The sequence below is a fragment of the Perognathus longimembris genome, chromosome 25 (assembly GCF_023159225.1).
Source record: "Perognathus longimembris pacificus isolate PPM17 chromosome 25, ASM2315922v1, whole genome shotgun sequence".
In the NCBI taxonomy this organism is placed as follows: domain Eukaryota; kingdom Metazoa; phylum Chordata; class Mammalia; order Rodentia; family Heteromyidae; genus Perognathus; species Perognathus longimembris.
This window is the reverse complement of record NC_063185.1, coordinates 25,345,190-25,363,651: the sequence shown is the minus strand read 5'-3', so window position 1 is coordinate 25,363,651 and position 18,462 is coordinate 25,345,190. Positions and strand designations below refer to the sequence as shown.

Sequence of the window (18,462 nt, the reverse complement as noted above, 5' to 3'; positions counted from 1 at the left end):
CATTTTTACTTATCTGAACTTGAATTTTACTGAAAGGACTCGGGAAACTTGTCAAGGAATTTTTCCAACTATTTGAAATACATCCCAACATATTTGGTATGATTGGGGACCTTTTGGTGTGTGTGGTTACAAAACTGCACTGAATATAACCCATCTTGTGACCCTGCGTTATCTATGAACATGTCCAACGCCATGTCTGCTAAACAGCTTTTAGGGTGGTTTGGAGCAGGCTTTAGTGACCCCCGGCCTACTTTGGCCCATGGAAATAGGCTATTTCCTCCACAAGTCATCTGTGGAAATTAGCAGCTTCTCTGGCCCTGGTACTGCTGGCCAATGGAACCTACATGGGAACTAAAAGATCTTCAGCTTCCTACAACTTTAAAGTTATAAAGGCCTATAACCTTTCAGCTTGTGTTCATTTTCCACAAGTACTGATGGTCAGCCCCATACACATAACTAATAATACCATTACCTGCATTGATTGTAAGCTGTATACTTGCTTGAATGTCACCTTTAATTTTAGTCGAGATAGGATCATGATTTTAACCCAGCGCAACTCCCTTTGGGTTCCTGTTCATATGCATCGTCCCTGGGATAGAGGACCGATACAAGGACTAGTAATGCAATTTTTCAAGCAGCTTTTAAAGAGGAGTCATTGTGCGATTGGACTGATCATCGCTGGACTCGTTGGATTGATTGCCACTGCCACTTCTGCAGCAGTATCCAGAGCCGCACTGCGACAATCTGTACAAACTCATGACTTTATGATGCAGGACTCCCACAATCTGTGGCAACATCAGCTGGAAGTAAATGCCCACCTTCAAGATGAGATAGAAGCTGTAAAAGGAGGAGTGTTTCGGCTTGGAAAGAAATATTTGGCTTTACAGCAACAATTGTTTTTGACTTGTGATTGGAATTCTAGTCATGTCTGTGAAACACCATATAAATATAATGCCTCTGAATGTGAATGGAATGATATACAAATGCTTATAGATGGAACCATAGCAAACGGTAGTTTAAGTGAGCAAAGTTTACACACACACACACACACACACACTTAGACAAAATGAAGCCAGAAGACGGGCTGTGCCTCAAGCAGTGCAGCACAATCTTAAGTGGAAAAGCTAAAACAGCACTCAAGTCCTAAATTCAATCCCTATCAACAGCACCCACACAAAGAATTAAGAAAAAAAACCACTGTTGCACACACGTTTACATGTCACACCTGTCATTTCCAAAGAAAAGAGCAGAGAGCACCCTAGCACTTGGGACAGCACCATAAAGCTCCACTCTGACTCTGTATGGACAATTTCCTCAGTTTCCTACTGATATTCTCTTGGGTGCCTTCTCATTAGCTCAAGCAGTGCAGCACAACCTTAAGTGGAACAGCTAAACAGCACCCAAGTCCTAAATTCAATCCCCATCAACAGCAACCACACAGAATTAAGGAAAAAAAAAAACACTGTTCCACACATGTTCACATGTCACACCTGTCATTTCCCAAGTAAACAGCAGAGGGCGCCCTATCACTTGGGACAGCGCCATAGAGCCCCACTCTGACTCTGTATGGACAATTTCCACAGGTTCCTACTGATATTCTCTTGGGTGCCTTCTCATTGAAGCACTTAGGGAGTCACTGAGCACAGGGCAGAGTCCCAACGATTGGGGAAATACCTAAAGGTAGAACCAATGGGTCACAGCATAAGACATCTGTTTTAATTCTACAATGGCTTCCCAAATTTTGGACTGAGAATGTGGAAAGGAACTAAATGTAAAAGTCATTCAAGAAGACTTGGCTAGCATGTGTGAGTGGCCAGGATTCAATAGCCAACCCTAAAATGTAGTTTAGAAGGTAGAAATGGTAGATTAACTCAGAACTACTGTGCAGTTTCCTTACTAATACCTAGAATAAACTATGGAGCCTCAACAATTAATTACATTTCTTTCCTTGTTCACATCTTTAGACTGTGTGTCTCTCAGGTCATTCAGTGGTTTATTATAAATTTATTGAATCTCTGTACTTAGGAATTAATGGGTGCTTTTTCTCTGGATAGTTTGGCAGCCTATCTTGGGTGTTTTGTCTCTGGAGAATTTGGCAGCTTGTCTTGGAAATCTTAGGTGGTTTGTATTGATTTCCTTTGAAGTTCAACTTATCGAACTTTTCTTTGATGGCTAGTAGATTTTCTGTCACCCACCATACTACCTACTAATCTCCAGGCTTCAGCTTTGTCCAGCCCAAACATCACAGTGACCTTTCCTGACATCTGCTGTTTAGCCTCTGAAGCTTCAGTGCTCAGTGGGTACAGGTAGAGGCTAGACGCTTATGGACGCCCTCGTGCAGGTGTGCTCCAGATGGACAGCATCTCCTAAGAGCAAAATAGTGTGAGCCTGCACCTCCATGTCTCTTGGGATGGACATGGCGAGCCTCTCGGCAGCACAGATTCAGTCACCCTCCAACACCAGTGGCTTCCCACATGCCTTCATATACCCTAGCAACCCCACAGGTGAGCAAGACCCCAAAATCAAGTTGCCCCATGCTCTGTTGGTTGGTTGCACCATCTGGTATGCTTTGAAGATCATGAGTTCAAGGCCACACAGTGAAATCCTCCCCACAAAAGAAAAAAAAGGAAAAACTTGTTCAACATCATTAACAGAGAGGGAAATAAGAATCAAGGGGCTGGGAATATGGCCTAGTGGCAAGAGTGCTTGCCTCGTATACATGAGGCCCTGGGTTCGATTCCTCAGCACCACATATACAGAAAATGGCCAGAAGTGGCGCTGTGGCTCAAGTGGCAGAGTGCTAGCCTTGAGCAAAAAAAAAAAAAAAAAAAAAAAGAAGAAGAAGAAGAAGCAGCCAGGGACAGTGCTCAGGCCCTGAGTTCAAGGCCCAGGACTGGCCAAAAAAAAAAAAAAAATCAAAACCACAAGACATCACTTCAGAAACAAAAAAACACATAAAAATTATCAAGTATTGGTGAGAAAATATAAAGAGGTAGACATTGTTCATAGAAATGTGAAATTGTGCAGCAGCTGCGGAAAACAGTTTGGCACATGTGAAACAAAAGCTAACACTTGAATTTACATAGGGTTCAGCAATTCCATTCCTACATATACTGACACGAGTGTGAAAACATTCACACAGCAAAGTGTGAATAGATACATGTTTAGCAGCATTATGCACAACAGCAATTCGATGGAAACAAGCAAAGTATCTAAGACAAATAGACACCCAACATCACTAAAGTGTTCAAGTCCTTCTGTATCTTGTGAACTTTACTTCAATCTTTGAAAAGATTGAGTTCCCAGAATACTCTTAGGATGAATTCGCTTCCCATTGTTACTCATATTTGACACAAATGAGATTCTTGCTCCTTCTACAAATTATGGAACCAATAACAAAACCAAGAGCTGGTTATACAATGATGGAGAGTTTATACTTCAGCCAGAAAATAAGGAAAATCTGTTGGAGAAACAGAGCCCCCATTTCTCATCTAAGAGATGGGGTCCTTTAAGACTAAGGCCAAAAGAGACATTTTAACTGAGTAGGATTATTCCTTTTTTCAGGAAATGAGTAAACAGCCAGTCCATGCGGCATCCTTTATGGCTAAAATTGCCACATCTCCTTCTGCATCCTGCCTCATGGGAGCAAAGGAGGCCACAGGTGTCCGTGTGCCTGCCTAGGTGGGGATCTTGTCTGAAACAGAGCACTGGCTAACACAGGATAACTCCTGGAGGTTAAGAAGTCATTTTCCGGGTGACACCATGGTGCCTCCTCAGCATAGCTTCCAAGTCCCTCCACAGCCCAGTGCTACCTGGAGCATGGCTAGCCAGAGTCTGCATTTTTGTGTCCCAGACACCTTGTTTACTCAGCTCGTAACAAAAACCCAGTGACCATCTTTTCATACCAGGTCCTTGTCACCTTCTCCCTGATGCCTCCTCAGATGACTGGGATTACAGTGCTCAGTGTCCCTAACCTACTGTGCAGTTTTCTTCAATGTACTACTTTGTAAAAGCTGCTGGCATTAGAGGAGTCCAACATCAACTGTATTCTGCATGTTAACATTCCAACAATTGCTAGAAATACTGAACCACCAAAACTGTCCCCAAGAATCACCATGAACACAAGGGATTTGCACATATGAATCACAAAATAGTTAATAGTCACTCCTCTGTCTAGACCCTCCTGGACAGTCCTATGTCCCTGCCTCAGCATGTGTATAACATGTCTTCTGTCACTTTAAAACTTCCCCACAGGGTTTGTGACAGACCTCAACAAACACAAATTAGTCCTATTTAACCTCAGCAGGAACATCTTTTCAGTTCACTGAGCATATTCTCCAGGGGTCTATAAGATTCTGCCTGGCTGATGGCTTAGTTCTTTGGCACAAGTTACATTGTCCTCCACAGCCTGTTCTACCCTCTTGTCCAGGTCTGACTTACCAGCTGTGTTCTTTCTTTTCCATATGTCTTCCCTCTCCTCCTGTAAATTATAGGTCTGAGTTCTCTACTGTAGCTTCATCTTCAGAATCTGAATATACTTCACTTTAGGTGGCAGGGAGTAGCTGGCTCTCCCATAGGTTGTCTTTCTTTGGTGAGGAAATGGCCACCAGCCTGGCAGTGACTAAGGTCCCTGTCCACATTGGCACTTCTTACCTACCACTTAGGTGGCTACTAGTAGAGGCTGTACTCCTGCAGATTGTCAGGCTCTCCTGGTGACAATGAGGAGCACATATACATAAGCCTGTGGGACTAGCTTCCTTTAGTAATTTTCACTTAAAGGTGACTTGAGCCTGGTTGGAATTTTAGAAAACATAATTCTATGCTTACAGAATAAATATACTTGAAATGCCAAGGAGCGTGTCAGAATTAGTGTCACACTTTAAAATGTTACATGTGCACATTTGTTTAGTTTTTGCTTTTGTGATGCAAAATTAAGAATATCTAGCTTAAAAAGAAGACTGTACATCAAGGACACCAATAAAATGTTTACATCTGAATTGAGGGGAACAGTTCTAGCAAACAAAAAGGCCAAACTTTTACTGGACAGTGTACTTCTTGAAAACCAGACATGGTACAAAAAAGGACATTGAGATAAAGTCAGGTACACAGCTTTACCTAAAACAATCCTGCTTTTTCCACAATTGTAAAGTGGTGCTTTTAAAGATTTACAGAGAGACAAAAACAAAACAACTCTAACTTGCTAAAGAGTTGTTTTGTTCTTTTGAGGTTTTTTTTTTTTTGTATTTAAAATCTTGAAAAGCAACATCTAGTTTTTTGTTTGCTTGTTTGTGCTCATGGCATGGGTGCTATCCCTTACTTTTTTCCTTCAGGCTTATTGCTCTACTACTTGAGCCACACTCTAGTCTGCTTTCAGCGTGGTTACTTGGAGATAAGATTGTTATTGACTTTCCTGCCAAGGCTGACTTTGAAATATTATTCTCAGATCTCAGCCTCCATAGTAACTAGAATTACAGGTGTGAGCCACCAGTGCCTGGCATAAAACAACATCTTTTAAGCTGGTTTTTTATTTTTGGAAAATATTATGAAGAGCAGGACAATATTTCTAAGGCAGTCTAACCCATAGAGAACTAGGGTTTTGTTTTGCATCTGTACATTAAATCTTTACTACATTCTGTGAGTAACTTTTAAATAAAAATCAAATTAATCACAAATGCACATTTTGTGTACATTTTATCTCTTTTTTTTTTTTTTCATGGGCTTGAACTCAGGGCATGGACACTGTCCCTGAGCTTTTTCTCTCAAGGCTAGTGCTTTACCACTTTGAGCCACAGCAGCACTTCCAGTTTTCTGGTGGTTAATTGGAGCTAAGAGTCTTATGGATTTTCTTGCCAAGGCGGGCTTCAAATCACAGTCCTCAGATCTCAGCCTCGGGAGTAGCTAGGATGACAGATGTGAGCCACCAACACCTGGCTACATTTTATAGTTTGTGTAAGCATTTTTTCCTTTTACTCTGCTTAAGTATGTCCCTAATGTTTTTAAATATCTTTTTACTTGTTGATTTTAACTTTTTTATGTTGAAATGACTTTCACAAAACTTTGGATTTACTATGTAACTGTACCCTTTTTGCACAACACCTTGTCAAAAAAATTTGTGTTCAATTAATAAATAAATTAGATGACATTGTTTGGTTTTCCAATAAAATGTTCTTAGTAAGTTTCCCAATAAAATGGTGTGTGTGTGTGCGTGTGTGTGTGTGTGTTTCCACTAGAGTACTCTTACTGCCTTTGTATACAGTTTTGCAGTACTGAAGATAGAGCTCAGGGCCTTGTGCTGATGAGTGAATGCTCTACAACTGGAGCGCTCCTTTCTTATGATTATTTCTGAGATGCGGGCTGTCTCACCTTTGGCTGGGGCTGGACCGCATAGGAATCGTTTTTTTGTTTCCCTGTTGTCATAGCTGCTATGATGAAGGCCTAGGAAAAAAAAGCAATCTGAAACTATTTTTCTGTACAAAACATTTCTATTAATAGATTCATATACTATAAAATAGAATCACATGCAAATTACACAGCAGAATAAAACAGAGATTACTCCTCCAAGTAGCCAAGATCCCTTTGGCAAGCCCTGAAGACAGCACTCTCTGTAGCCTTCTTTGACTTTAGGCCTCAAGTTAACAATGATCTCTGTTTTCTTTTTCTTTTTTCCTAAGTGAATCATCAGCAGACTAGCCTGGGGCCAGACTGGGGTGGCTGAGAATCACCCTCGTAACAAACCTCCACTCTTGCCCAGGCTGACCTGAGGCCTAGGTGAGAAAGGACTCCAAACCTCTTTAGGGCTGAAGAAAAGCCCTGCAGTTGGTTGGGGAAAGCCAAAAATTGTTTAATTCTGTTTATATGGAGACATCTAGAATAGTCAAATCTAGAGACAGAAAGATTAGTGCTAGGCACTGATGACTCACGCCTGTAGTCCTAGTTATTCAGGAAGCTGAGATCTGAGGATCACAGTTTGAAGCCAGTCTACTTAAGAAATTCTAACAGACCTTTTTTTTTTTTTCTGGTCTCTCTCTCTCTCTCTTTTTTAAATTGATTTACTTCATTGTTATTACAGAGGGATTGCCATTCCGTGACTCATAATGAGTGCTTCTTTCCGTACAGTGTCTTCTGTTCCTTCCTCCTCGCCTAGCCCCTCCCTCCCATCTCTACCCACTAGTTCACATTCATCAATGTCCAGCGGGCTCCAGTGCTGCACTTTTTCACCCTTTTCTCATCGAGTTCTATACCTTCCTCCCAACCCTTCTGAAGATGTAGTGTTGAATAAACCATACATAAGGTGAAGAAGACAGAATCATTAAAAACAAAAACATAACAACAAAGAAATACAGGACAAAAACGATCTCTGTTTCCATGTCTTGGAATTCGTTTCCGAATGTATGCTATTTTATATAACCATGAAGAGGCGCCTGGGCCTGGCGCCTTCCGTGCTTCGCTCCGAGGAGCAGCATCGTTTGGCTCCACTGCGTGTGAGCTCATCATGTGCCGGTGCATTTTCAGTGCAATGTTCTCCTATCAGGGAGAACACGGCACGTTTTATAGCTGGAGAAAGCAAGCCCGGAGCTGGAAGCACCGGGCCCAGGGTCTCGGAGTCGTTTGGACGGATTGGAACTCGAGCCTCGCTGAGCTGCAGGGCCGAGACGGGAGCGGGAGCCCCGTCAGGACGCGGGGCCGGGACTGGAAGGCGATCCTGCTCTGCAGTCCGGCCCGGCCGCGCTCCGGGGCGCGAGGCCGCGCCCGCGGTCCATCGAGAACGGACGGCACGGCGGCCGGCCCCGCCCGACTCCGCGCCGGGACAAAGGCCGGGCGGCGGGCCGGAAGTGGCCGGCGGAGGCCGCGCGCCGGGCCCGGGCCCTTTAAGGGGGGCGGGGCGGCGGCGGCGGCGCGGGCGGAGGGCGGCGGCGCGGGCGGAGGGCGGCGGCGGCTCGTGCTCGGTGGGGCTCCGGACGCGCCTGGTCTCCGGATCGCGCCTGTCGCCGTCCCCACGCCCCGCACCGCGTTCGCCCACCGAAACGCAGCCATGCCGCCGCGGCGCAGCATCGTGGAGGTGAAGGTGCTGGACGTGCAGAAGCGGCGCGTACCCAACAAGCATTACGTGAGTGCGGGCCCCGCGCCCCGGAGCCCAGACCCCCGCGCCCCGCGCCGCGCGCCGCGCCCGGTGAGGCTGTCGGGGCCACGGGCCCGCAAACTTGTGTCTCCCGTGCCGCCCTCCCCTCCTCCGGTCCTCTCTCGGGTCCCGCGCCGCGCGCCCGGGGCTCCGCCCCCTGCTCGCGGACCCTCCGGGCCCCTTCGCTGCCCGCCTCCTGGTGTCCGCGGCCCCCACCCGGCCTGCCAGGCTGTCGCCAGCCGGTGTGTAGGACCCAGAGACAGAAATCGGGGAGTGGCACCCCGAAACGCCTGCTCCGAGCCACGCGTCCTCGTCTGGAGCGCGCCGACCTCGCGGCGCAGCCACAGGCAGCCCGCCCGCCCCTCGGGGTCTCCAGGCAGCGTACCCCTGGGGTCTCCGGGGTGGACCGCCCCTCGGGGTCTCTAGGTATGCCCTGCCCTTCGGAGAGCTCCCGGTTGCTTCTGTTTTAAAACGTTGGGAAGTTTCGTTTTCCCCAGATCTCGCTCAGTAACCAGAGAATCTGGTGTGGAGATGACTTGGGCACGGGAAAATGAGACAGCCGGGGGGTGTCATTTTGCTGAAGAGAAGGCTGAGGCCCCACAGCCTGCTCTGGCCGGAGCTAAATTCAAGCCTTCTCTTCTGCACAGTGTGCCTGAGGTGGCGGTGACCCACTGTGTTAGGTCGCTCCTGAGGGGCTGCTTAGGAGCCCTGTCTGAGTTTGGGGTGGCCTAGGGCCTCCTCAGAGTTCCCGGTGTAGAGGAGGTCTGGCCCAAGCTTCCTCCAAGAGGAAAGGGGGATGGTGTCTCTGGTGGTGATAGTGGGCAGTGGCGAAAGCAGCTACGGAGAAGTTAACCAGGAAGGAAAAAAGCTAGAGGGAGGGAAAAAATGCTAACAAAAGAAGTACAGAACAATGACTGGGAAAGGGCGTTGGCCTGGGCTGCAGCTCCCTAGCCTCCCTGGAATCCCTTAGATCAGCTTCATCCTAACAAAAGAGATTTACATGCTTAACTTGTGTAGCCTGTGAAATTCTGGGACATAGGTGGGAATCTATGGTACACTCTATTAAGATAAGAGTGCTGAGTGAGCCTGTATTGTTATTGGCTGGGCAGCCAGTTATTCAACCCTGTCCTCAGCAGAGGGAAGCTATTTCCTGGACCTGCAGCATCTTTAAATATAAAGTTCCCCTTGATTCCAGAGCACAACTTAATAGTCTTGTGGGTTCCCGCCCCCCCCTTTTTTTCTACTTTTTCTCTTCAGCTAATTTCAAGGCTGCCAAATCTTGGCTCTTGTTGGAGTCTGTTCAGTGTGTTAACTGAGTACCTCTTACCTACTTACTTTTCTGTCCACTCCTATCACATATATGCAGTAACATGCTTAAGCCCATTTCACAGATGAAGAGACTAAGGCTAGGAAAGGTAAGATCTTAAGGTTTTTCCAGATCAGACCAAAATATGGTGTTTCACCAGACCAAACCAGTTCATAGATCCCAAACCCAATACCCACCAGATACCAGCATGGGAAAGATTCTCTCAAAATCTGGGAGATCTGCAGTACCATTTGGGATAAGCCACAAATATGTGAGTCTCTGCTGAAGCACATGCTCCTCGGCCATTGCTATGAAGCTTGTACAGCAGTGCCAGCCACCCAGCCACTTGTGAGGAGCCTACTAAGATGGGTTCAGCTCTTGGTTTCATAGCCAACAATGAACTCAGCCTCATTTTCCTGATCTGTACAATGAGGGTGATGTTTCCCATCTCCAGAGGAAACAACATAGGTTTTGACAGGAATGGAGTTCCCTCACTTCACCCACTGCCTGCCTGCCTGTCTTTATGGTATCTGTGCCTCTGACCAGAAATATGTGGAAGTCCCAGGGGAAGGAGCAACTTCCCCAAAGAAATTGTTTTTCTGCATGAGGCTTTTAGTCACTCCTGTGATTCAAGGGGCCCTCTCCCTGTTGGCCAGCTTTTTGGTCATCAAATGTGGAGGGATGGCTCCAGGAATAGAAAATTTAGTGCCACAGTGGTGGGGGTTCAAACCAAACTGCAGAAGACAGCAGCCACCATTCCTGTCCCCAAGCCTCTACTGCATCACACACTCTAGAAGGTATGGGCTGGGAGACAACTATTGGCAGGCTTATACCTTGACTACCATTTGTTATTCCCCTTTTGAAACCACTCTGGGAAGGGGATGAGCGGAGGAGTTGGGCAGTCCCAGGCTCCACCACTTCCTGCTGCGTGACTCCGAGAGATAGGTTTACCTCTCAGTTCTCTGGCTTCCATGATATGCACATTATAAATACTCTTCTATGCCTCTGTGTCCATGTTTCTCAGCTTCAGTTCTGCTGGCATTTTGTAGATCATGAGTTGTTGTGGAGGACTTTCCTTGGGTCTTGCAGGATATAAGTAACATCTTTGCCTTCTACCCACTAGATACCAGTCACCTTCTCTCCAGTTATCACAACCAAAAACAAGTGCAGGTATTGATTGCTATTGGGGTTTTCCTGTTACTTTAATAAAGTACCCAAGTTTGGGTGCTTTGTAAAGAGAAGAGAGTTTTGGAGGCTGAAAGTCCAAGGTAAAGCAGCCCCATTGATTTGGTCTCTGGTTCCCACCACCTGCCATCACCATGACCTTCCAGCACTTGAGCTCTTGGAGACAGGCTATAGTCACACCATAGTGGAGCATGGGCTGCACACCAGGACTCATCCTTCTCCTGTATCTTCAATGACATCTTCAAGTCAGCATGGCAGCCACTTTCACCTGTGGGCAGAGACATCTTCTCTGTGTCTATAGGCAAGGCCACAGGCCAGATGTACAAGATGCTCCATGCTGCCCAAAGCAGTTCTCAAATGATGCCCACCACCCCTGTGATCTGTTCCTTGCCAGGTGACTGAGGAGAAGATGGTGGCCAAGGGAAATGGATAGTGGAGATCAGGAGTGAGGTGACCACCCAAATGGATCATTATGCTCTGTGGTGTTGTGATTGTTGTAGGGAGGGTATGATGTTGCCCCACTGAAAGGGGAAGGAGCTTCTGAAAGTGGGAGACACTACTTGACTAAGTTACCTTCTGGCTTGAGCAAGAAGGAAAGGAGCCCCTCCCTGTAAGATACAAGGAGTTGTTGGGATCCCTCTCCACCTGTCTGGACAGGGATGTACACAGCACTGGATTAGGTGACTAAATAATAGGTTCCCTGCCCCGCTGAAGACTTTGCAGTGTTAGGGAACAGGGACAGTTCTAGTAGCCACAGCAGCAATAATAATGGTAGCAAATACATCATAGCCCAGGGCAGACCTTGGATTAAGCTTTCTGTATTTTTTACAAAATCCCTGTAACAAAGGTATTTTTTCATTGTATGCATCCAGTATTTCAAATCCACAAGTACAGAGGGGAAATTTACAGATACAGAGAGGAAATAAATGCCTGAGCACTATCCCTGGCTTCTTTTTGCTCAAGGCTAGCACTCTACCTCTTGAGCCACAGCACCACTTCCAGATTTTTCTGTTTATGTGGGGCTTAGGAATCAAACTCAGGTTTTCATGAATGCAAGGCAAGCATTCTACCACTAGGCCATATTCCCAGCCCCTTTTTATGGTTTTTGTGACTGAACTTTGTATAGAAGCTCTGTGAGATAAGGAGTTGATGCTTGGGATTTGGGGGTTGCAAGTGACAGAAACAAACCTGGTTACCTTGAGCCAAACAATCAACCTGAAAACAAAGGCAAGCAGAATCAGGAGACAGTTGCGCAGTCTCAGAAAAACCACAGGTCTCCGGATGCTTCGAGGGCTTGTATTAGGACATCACCAGAAGCAAACCTCATCAATTTCCACATCTTTTGGCCACTTGAATCCAGGTCTAGGAAGAGACAATCTGATTTGTCCAGTCAGATTACCTGACCATCTGCCAGGTGGAGATGGGATATCCTGATTGACATTTGTAGACATTGCAAATAGTGAGGTATATGGAAGACCCAGGGCTGTTGTTGGAAGGAGGAGATATGGAGCCTGGGAAGGCAGATGCAAGAGATGTCTACTATGTGGGCACTGCTGCTAGCTATTTTTACAGTTGAGGAAGCTGAGGCTTAGAAAGGTGTAGCAGTTTGTCCAGGATCATACTTGTTTACATACCCTATCACTGGTTATTAAAAGAGTATAATCAAATTGCTGCTGCACACTTGAAAGGGAAAGTTGTCTTAAAGAATATACGGTTGCTATATTTAGTTCTGCTTAATTAAGCAGTATTGCATCGACCTCCACCCAACCTGAGGGCAAAGTAAGCCAAAAACCATGTTGTGGTGTCACTGTCTCCTGTTCCTCATCCAAGGTGTAAATCAGCAGCCTGTGACTTTCAGCCACCATTGGATTCCAGTCAGTTCCACAGATCTGGTGGTGGTGGTTGTTGTTGTTGTTGTTGTTTTGTCTGCCCTGGTCTAGCTGTGGCCCAGAGCTGAAGAGCAGTTGAGATGACCAGCACAGTCTTGTCCTTAGGGAGGTCACTAATTCAGTATGTATCAGTGATAAGGGCTGTGAACATAGGACAGGAGGGCAGAGCTCTGCATTGGCCATTCCTCATGGGGACACAGGCACTTTCAGCTAAAGTCAAAGGACATGAGTGCTCTGAGACAGGAAAGGCTGGCTAGTTGAGAGTTTCTCAATGTGGGCCCTTAAACTAGAAAGGAGGGAGGGAGAGAGGGTCTGGGAAGAAGAATGTTAATACTATAAGGTTTACATGAGTTATTTAACCTCCCTTGTCCTGACTTCCCCCTCTGCAAAATACAGTAAGTATAGTGTCATCTTGCTTTAGCATGGGACACCTTGATCATATTCTAGACCTTTGAATATTCTTAGTGATTACATTAATTTGTATACATTTCTACTTAATATCTAGATTTTTTTCTGGAGAGAAGATAAATAGAATTTCATAAAAGTTCCTGTAGGACTGTTGTTGGGATTAGAAGACTAGCTCTGCCAAATTAGGCTTCCAGTAAGGCAGGGGCACAGGTTTGGTTGAAGGTAGCTGTAGAATCTGGCTTTTGTGAACCATATGCATTTCATTCATGAGAGGCTATATGGTTTTACTGAGCCCATGTGTGCAGCCCCTCTCCCAGATCCAGTACAGGAGCCTAATCAAGAGTAGGGGAGTGCTCATTAAACACAAACCTGTGTTGTTTTGCTGGTTTTCCTTAAAGGGGAGACACTGAGACTCAGAAAGAGACGAATAAGGTTAGATGCTGTACTTTTTAATGTGTTCATTGCTGTTACAAAATGTGGGACAATGAATAACTTATAAAGAAAAGAGGTTTATTTAGGCTACCCCTTGGGGCTGAGAACATGGCCTAGTGGCAAGAGTGCTTGACTCATATACATGAAGCCCTGGGTTCGATTCCTCAGCACCACATATATAGAAAAAGCCAGAGTGGCACTGTGGCTCAAGTGGTAGAGTGCTAGCCTTGAGCAAAAAGAAGCCAAAGACAGTGCTCAGGCCCTGAGTTCAAGGACCAGGACTGGCCAAAAAAAAAAAAAAAAGCACCAGTAACTTTGTTGAGCTTAAAAATCCATAAAAGTAATGAAATAGGCCACACCTTTAAGGCTGAAAAAGTCCAAATAGTGTGATGCCAACCCTAATGAGGACACACCAATGTCACATCATAATGAGTAACATCACAGTGAATGACATCACAGCATACTTTTGAAAGGGAGAGATCATATAGCAAAACAGAAGGCCAGAGAGTTGAGGACAATGTCTGGCTTGCTCTTTTACAGCTACTAGCTTGTGTAGAGCCAGCCAGGTCCTGGAACTGCTTAATTCCTCAGTCACCCAGTCACCTTGCACTAGACCCACTTGGTAAAACAGTGCCCACCACCTCTCATGTTGACACATAGCTACCCTAAAGGTTGTATACACGCAGGAGGGGTGGGGTGAGGAGCAAGGGTGAGAGCCAGGCTTGAGACCTATTTGCTGCACTCTGTCTGCCATGGTTTTATACATGTAGGAGGGATGGTGGTGAGGAGCAAGGGTGAGAGCCAGGCTCTGGAGCTGTTTGTTGCACTCTGTCTCCCATGGTTGTATGCACACAGGAGGGATGGTGGTGAGGAGCAAGGGTGAGAGCTAGGCTCTGGAGCCATTTGCTGCACTCTGTTTGCCATGCATTTCCAGCTACCCCAGGTCTATGTCTTCTATCATTGGATTCCTGCAACTTGGAAGTTCCTCCCAGGCCCCATTGACCTGGTTTGAGAAGATGCCAGGCTTCTGAGATCTCCTGACCTTGGGCTTGTAGGGTTAAGGCCTCTGGGCACATTTAACCATTGAACCAGTAACTCACTCAGTGGAAGTGGGTGCTGAAGAAATAACAAAAGCCACGTTTTATTGAGTGCCTACTATGTTCTGGCACTGTGCTTTGGGCTTTACATGCACAGTGATATAATCCTTGCACCACCTCATGAGGTAGGCATCACAATCACCCCTCATTCATCAGAGAACTCAAGACTGAAGTAGGATTTGCTGAGGGCCATACAGCTAGAAGGTTATACAGCCAGAATTTGAACTAACATGAATCAGAGTCAAACTCTGGTTCTTTTCTCTTCTCTCTCTCTCTCTCTCTCTCTCTCTCTCTCTCTCTCTCTCTCTTTGGTACAGGTGGTGGGGGGGGTGGGTGGAATGTGCTGGTCCTAGGGTTTGAACTCAGGGCCTGGGCATTATACCTGAGCTTTTGTGCTCAAGGCTAATAATGCTTCACCACTTGAGCCATAGCTCCGCTTCCAGGTTTTTGGTTGATCAGTTGAAGATAAGAATTCCATGAACTTTCCTGCCTGGACTGATTTGAAGCCATGATCCTCAGATCTCATAGTGTCTCCCAATTCCATCCATATTGTCAAAAATGACCAAAGTCTTTTATGGCTGAATAATATTTACTTATCATACATATTGCATTATATATATTTAAAATTCATCCACTCATCCATCAGTGGACTTCCCTGTCTGCTGTTCCAGTGTCTTAGCTATTATGAATAGTTCTTTGGTAAACATGGGAATGCCCATATCTACATGTTGACCTTAGATATGTAACAAGAATTAGAGTGCTGGATCATATGGCAGTTCTATTTCTACATTGCTGATATACCTCCATACTATTTTCCATAACTACATTAATTTCTATCCCCACAGTGTATGAGAGTTCTTTCCTGTATTCCTCCAATATTTGTTATTCCTGCTCTTTTTGATAATAGCCACTGTAACTGAGCTAAAATACCTCATTGTGGTTTTGAACTCTGCTTTCTCATTCTTGGAGTAAGTTGTGGCAGTTCTTTCTCTCTCTCTCTCTCTCTCTCCCTCTCTCTCTCTCTCTCTCTCTCTCTTTTGTCCATTATGGAGCTTGAACTCAGGGCCTGGGTGCTGTACCTAACTAAGCCCTTCAGCTCAAGGCTAGCACTCTACCACTTTTTTTTTTTTGGCCAGTCCTGGGCCTTGGACTCAGGGCCTGAGCACTGTCCCTGGCTTCTTCCCGCTCAAGGCTAGCACTTTGCCACTTGAGCCACAGCGCCACTTCTGGCCGTTTTCTGTATATGTGGTGCTGGGGAATCGAACCTAGGGCCTCATGTATCCAAGGCAGGCCCTCTTGCCACTAGGCTATATCCCCAGCCCACTCTACCACTTTTTTGAGCCACAACGCCACTTACGGTTTTATGGTGGTTAATTGGAGATAAGAGTCTCGTGGACTTTGCTGCCCAGACTGGCTTTGAACTGTGATCCTCAGATCTCAGCTTCCTGAGTAGCTAAGATTACAGATGTGGGCCACCAGCTCCTGGCCAGTTGCTTCTTCTCTACACTACTTTTTCTCACCTGGTATTCCTGGCTAGGAATAGTTATCTGTTCTGAAGTCTAACAAACCTGAGTTAGAATTCTGACACCCTCACTAACTAAGTATGTGGCTTTGGGCAAATGGACCAAAGTCTCCAAATATTGGTTTTCTTTTTGTCTACTGCAAAATTGGGCACATAATAAGTTGCAGAGTACTGGGGATTTAACAAGTTACCATTAGGTGTTGCTCCTCAGCTAGAGAACTTCTACTCATCCCTCAAGATCCATAGCACAAGCACCAATAGCAAAATTAGCTTTATGTCTTCAACAGAGTGCTTGGTCAGCCTGTAGTCTGAAAAGAAATCTTCCTATTGTCTTTGCTGATCAGGTGTTATGTGCAGTTCTTTAGGTATGAACTGAGACCCATCTGACTTTGTATCCTGGTCTTTCCTTGCAGTGTCACACTGCCCAAATTCAATACCTGGCTCTGCCCCATGTTGCTGTGAGACTGGGTAAGGTAGCTATCCTGTGAGTCTCTGATCTGATGTGATACCATAACAAAAGGATTTTGTGTATTGGCTTCTCAGCCCATGTCTGTGACTCTGAGCCTTGCTCGTTGCTCATTGCCTTCTACCACCTGCTCTTATTGATATGTACTCAGTGCATGGTGACACACAGCCGGCACATTCCTGCCAGATGGGAATTTTATCTTAGCCTCGCACCAACTTGGGCCTGCCTGGCTCTTCCAGCCCCTTCCATTGTGACCCTTGGCAGCATTGCTATCCAGAAAAAAAAGCCACATTTTCCATCACTTCTGTGGTAAGGCTGCTGTAGGGTGTTTGGAAATTAGGCAAGCAGCAAGGTCTTGCAGTTCTAAAAGGAGGCTGGAGGCGCTGACCTACATAGGCCAGATGCTGGGCAGACAGCTGGAGAGTCAGCATATTAGAGCCAATGGAACTCAGGGTCTCCACAAGGAGCGATGGAATCATGTTTCCTGTTAGTTCAGCCTCAGGAGTTCAGCCAGCTGCCTCTGCTCCCTCTTCCCTCTCTCCCTTGCTCCTCCATTCACCTACCTTCCTCCCTCCCTCCCTCCCTCCTTTCCTTTCTTCTTTTTTCTTTCTCCCTCTTTCTTCCTTTATTTCCCTCCTCCTATATACCTTTCATCCTCTGAGTGTTATTACCCATCCACTTTAGACCTGCTGACCAGAACACATACTACCATGGGAGAGTTCTGGAACCCAGCCTGTTAGTTATGATCACACTCTTACCAGGATATGCCAACTCAAAAACCAAGCCATGATGGAAGCTTAAGGGGATCACAGATACACACACACCTTTTAGAAATGGCATGATACAGGGATCTAGAGACCCCTGGACACCCTCAGATAAATTCCCAAAAGGTCACTCTGCAGAAAATGAGTTTATATGCATATTTTCAGATCATAATTTTTAATTTTATGAATGTATTAAGTGTACATATTCCTGGAGTATGGTGTGTTTTTCCATGCATTGTGTTAAGTGCAAATCAGGATAATTAGCAAATCTATCACCTTAATCATTTTTCTGTGGTAAGAGTATTCCTTAGCCAGGAACTGTTGGCTCACACCTATAATCCTAGCTACTCAGGAGGCTGAGATCTGAGGATTGTGGTTTGAAGCCAGCCTGGGAAGGAAAGGCTGTGAGACTGTTATCTCCAGTGGATTGCCAAAGAGCTAGAAGTAGAGCTGTGGCTCAAGTGGAAGAGTGGGAGCTTTGGTAAAAGAGGAGGAGGAAGAGGAGGAGGAGGAGGAGGAGGAGGAGGAGGAGGAGGAGGAGGAGGAGGAGGAGGAGGAGGAGGAGCTGCTCAAGGACAATGCACAGGCCCTGAATTCAAGCCCTAGGACAGGCACCAAAATAAAATCAAACAAGGGGCTGGGAATATAGCCTAGTGATAAAGTGCTTGCCTCATATACATGAAACCCTGGGTTCTATTCCTCAGCATCACATATATAGAAAAAGCCAGAAATGGAGCTGTGCCAAGTGGTAGAATGCTAGCCTTGAGCAAAAAGAAGCCAGAGACAGTGCTCAGACCCTGAGTTCAAGCCCTAGGACTGGCAAAAAAAAAAAACAATAAAATCAAACAAACAAACAAATGAAATACATAAAGGATATAGAGCAGAATTTTCACATAATCAACCCTTAGAACCTTCCGTTGTTTGCCAAGAGCCAAAGACATGTTTGCGGTCACTGCTGATAGTTGCCTTGTGGCACCACCGTCCCACAGTGTCTTGACAATTTGGCCTGCAGGCTGCTGGTTATACCCTCTAATAAATAAAGAAGATCTAAAGTGTCCATGTGGGGTGGGGGACCCAGAGACCCACTTACTTGGCCTCAGCAGAAGCCTGGAGCTTCTTGGAGGCGAGTTTGACATCTGGCCTAAATTATTTCCAAGAGCCCTGCAGATTTATGGTTCTCTGATAAAGTCATCATGTAGGAGGCCTCAAAGGGCATGAGGAACTTGTGGAAAATTTAAGGCACTGTTATGAAAGTGGGAAGAGTCCACAGCTGA

The 18,462-nt window shown here is 45.8% G+C and overlaps 1 protein-coding gene across 1 annotated transcript in view; it reads left to right on the top strand.

Moving 5' to 3' along the window:
* The first annotated feature begins 7,943 nt into the window (after positions 1 to 7,943).
* The window catches only part of Sh3pxd2b (SH3 and PX domains 2B), a 62,235-nt gene continuing 51,716 nt past the window's right edge, over positions 7,944 to 18,462 (top strand). The window contains exon 1 of the mRNA XM_048333993.1: positions 7,944 to 8,107. Within this exon, the coding sequence (XP_048189950.1) occupies positions 8,033 to 8,107 (75 nt within the window). The 5' untranslated portion in view covers positions 7,944 to 8,032. The remainder of the gene's footprint in view (positions 8,108 to 18,462) is intronic.